The sequence below is a fragment of the Frankliniella occidentalis genome, unplaced genomic scaffold (genome assembly GCF_000697945.3).
Source record: "Frankliniella occidentalis isolate FOCC.00 unplaced genomic scaffold, Focc_3.1 Scaffold100, whole genome shotgun sequence".
Lineage (NCBI taxonomy): Eukaryota > Metazoa > Arthropoda > Insecta > Thysanoptera > Thripidae > Frankliniella > Frankliniella occidentalis.
Window position 1 is genome coordinate 754,885 of NW_026267229.1, and position 2,353 is coordinate 757,237.

Consider the following 2,353-nt stretch of genomic DNA (forward strand, 5'->3'; position numbering starts at 1 on the left):
TGCGACTGGTTATGTGGTCAACAAGTACGCAAAGATTGTGAGACGTCGACCGGGCGGCCTCCCCGTCAAACACTCACCTCCGCAGCCCATGATGATGGGCCCCGCGTACGACAGGTTGTTGAGGTGGAAGCCACGGCTCTCATTCTTGAATTGCACCGTGAGGTTGCCCCGGAGCTCCTGGCCGATGGACAGCTGGTCCGCGTAGTAGCCTGCAACAGCAGAGAAGGGAGAAGGTGAGGCTGAAGTAAATATGGCGGGGCTGCTGCGCTCCAACCAGCAGGGGGCAAGAGCAGGGGGCCCTCTCGTCGTTCCAACGTGCAAGAAACTTTGCCCTGCTGCTTCCAGAAAGGAATCCCGAGCCTCCCAGGGGCTAGGAAGGCAGCCACAACAAAGATTTGAGCCAGCGCTGCTCGCTCACGAGGCAAAGAAGGGCGCACCGGGAGTACACCGTTTCACTTATTTTTTAAGGGAGAGGGGGGGAGGGTGTAATTTCGCTTTGTTACAATCAGAGTGTGCGCAACTGTGGCCGTAGCCACCTTCTTGCGCACAGGGAGAACATTGTATATTCGTCCCCGAGGTTGACAAGCAGAGGCGGAGGGCGGAGGGCCCGGGAGGGCTGCAGCTCTTGGCAGTGGCCGAGGACGCCTGGGGAGGTGGGCAGGCCGTGCGGTCGCAACGCAGCCGTGCTGAGCCGGTGGCCTATGCGCGGGTCTGCAGGGGCTTCTCTGGGAGCGGAGCAGGGCGGAGCAGACCGCAGTAGCGAAGTGCAGAGAATAGTTTGTTGACTAGTACATAAACACACACGCGCGCGCGCGCACGAGACGGGAGCTGGGAGGTTGGGAGCAGGAGGTAGAGCGGCAAGAGCGGCATACACACAGCAACAAGCAGAAATTTTTATTTGATTTATTTAAAACCATTATCGTCGTATCCCGATAAAAATCGCAGTTTTCTCCTCCAAGGAAAAGGGTAATTTGCAACTTGATTTTCTTGAAAATCTGCTGTCTCCATTTTCCTGTAACGTGACGCCTGACGGGGCCGTCGCCGCGCCGGTCCACTGCGCTGCACCGCCCGACGGCAATTTGTCGTCGCAGGGTGATTGGCACGCCATCATGGAGGCTGCGGCTGAGAAGTGGGAGAGAGAGAAAGTGAGAGAGAGGGAGAGGGAGAGAGAGAGAGAGAGAGACAGAGAGAAAGAGAGAGAGGGAGAAAAGTGAGGGAGGAGGGCGCGATGGAGTCAGGAGCAGCTGTTGGGGGGAGCGAGAGGGATAGGCCATCCATCCTTGTCACTCCTAACTGCGCTTGGATCATCTCATCCCTTCAGCCGCACTCATTGTAGCCGCCACCGGTGGTCGGCCCCGCCACGCCCCGCCACGCCGCATTCCCGGCTGGATGGCTCAAGCTGCTTGTGGATGATAAATTTGGCGCTGTAAGCTTCTCTTTCACTTTGGAGCGGACGGACGCGTGGTGGCTGTTGGGCTCCTCCTGAAAAACGACTCGTGCGGGGCGGGGCGGGTACGGGACGGCGCCGGGGCCCTCTTCCCTAACGAGGCGCTGGACCGCCAGCCGCCGGGCTCCTCCCGTCCCAATGAATGGTCGAGCAGACGATCTGCCAGCCCGAGATCCCGGGCGGCGGGGTGCGGAAATACCCGACCAACAAGAATGAAATGTTGGCTTTTGAGCTGGAAAGAGAGGTAGCAGCAGAAAAATTCCTCTATGCAGAAAATGCTCCAAAACGTTACTCCTCTTTCATTCTCTCTCTCTCTCTCAGCTCAGGAATGCCATTTGTGTGAAAGCAGCAGCGCGATTCCGTGGGGTACGGAGCGAGAATAAGATATAAATTACCCCTCCGAGAGCACTTTAGGTTCGCTAGAAGTTATTCAATTCAGCTATCCCTGCGCAGCGGGAATCAATAGAGGACCGGGTAGAGATGCCAGCTGCTGGGCGACTGCTCTCTCTCTCTTGTTCTCTCTCTGTGTCGTGCTCGCTCGGCTCGCTCCCTACCTTGCTCTTGCTCTCTCTCTCTTGCTCGCCCCCTCTCGCTCGCTGGTACTCCGTAGCTCTAATTTTCTCTCGAGCGCTCTCCAGTACTGGATGAAGTGGCCCCTCTCGGCCCAACGACCCGACCCGACCCGCTCCGCCGCTCTGTTGTCCTGCACGGGCACGGGCGGCCGCGCCAGAACGGAATCACCGCACCGCGCCACGCAGCGCAGCGCGGCGCCGCGACCCGCGACCCTCCCGCGTGGCTTATTTCACAAATTAACTAGGTTGCCGTGGGGAGTGATGAGTGGGGGAGGGGGTGTTGTCGTGTCGACGTCATTGGGCGGACGTGATGTGGCGGGGCGGGGCGGGGCGG

The 2,353-nt window shown here is 59.1% G+C and overlaps 1 protein-coding gene across 1 annotated transcript in view; it reads right to left on the reverse strand.

The window, feature by feature from the left end:
- Positions 1–2,353, reverse strand: part of LOC113212298 (uncharacterized) — a gene marked incomplete at its 3' end in the record, with an annotated part of 43,550 nt that overhangs the window by 10,660 nt on the left and 30,537 nt on the right. The window contains exon 2 of the mRNA XM_052269731.1: positions 78–209. Coding sequence (XP_052125691.1) covers positions 78–209 — 132 coding nt within the window. The remainder of the gene's footprint in view (positions 1–77; positions 210–2,353) is intronic.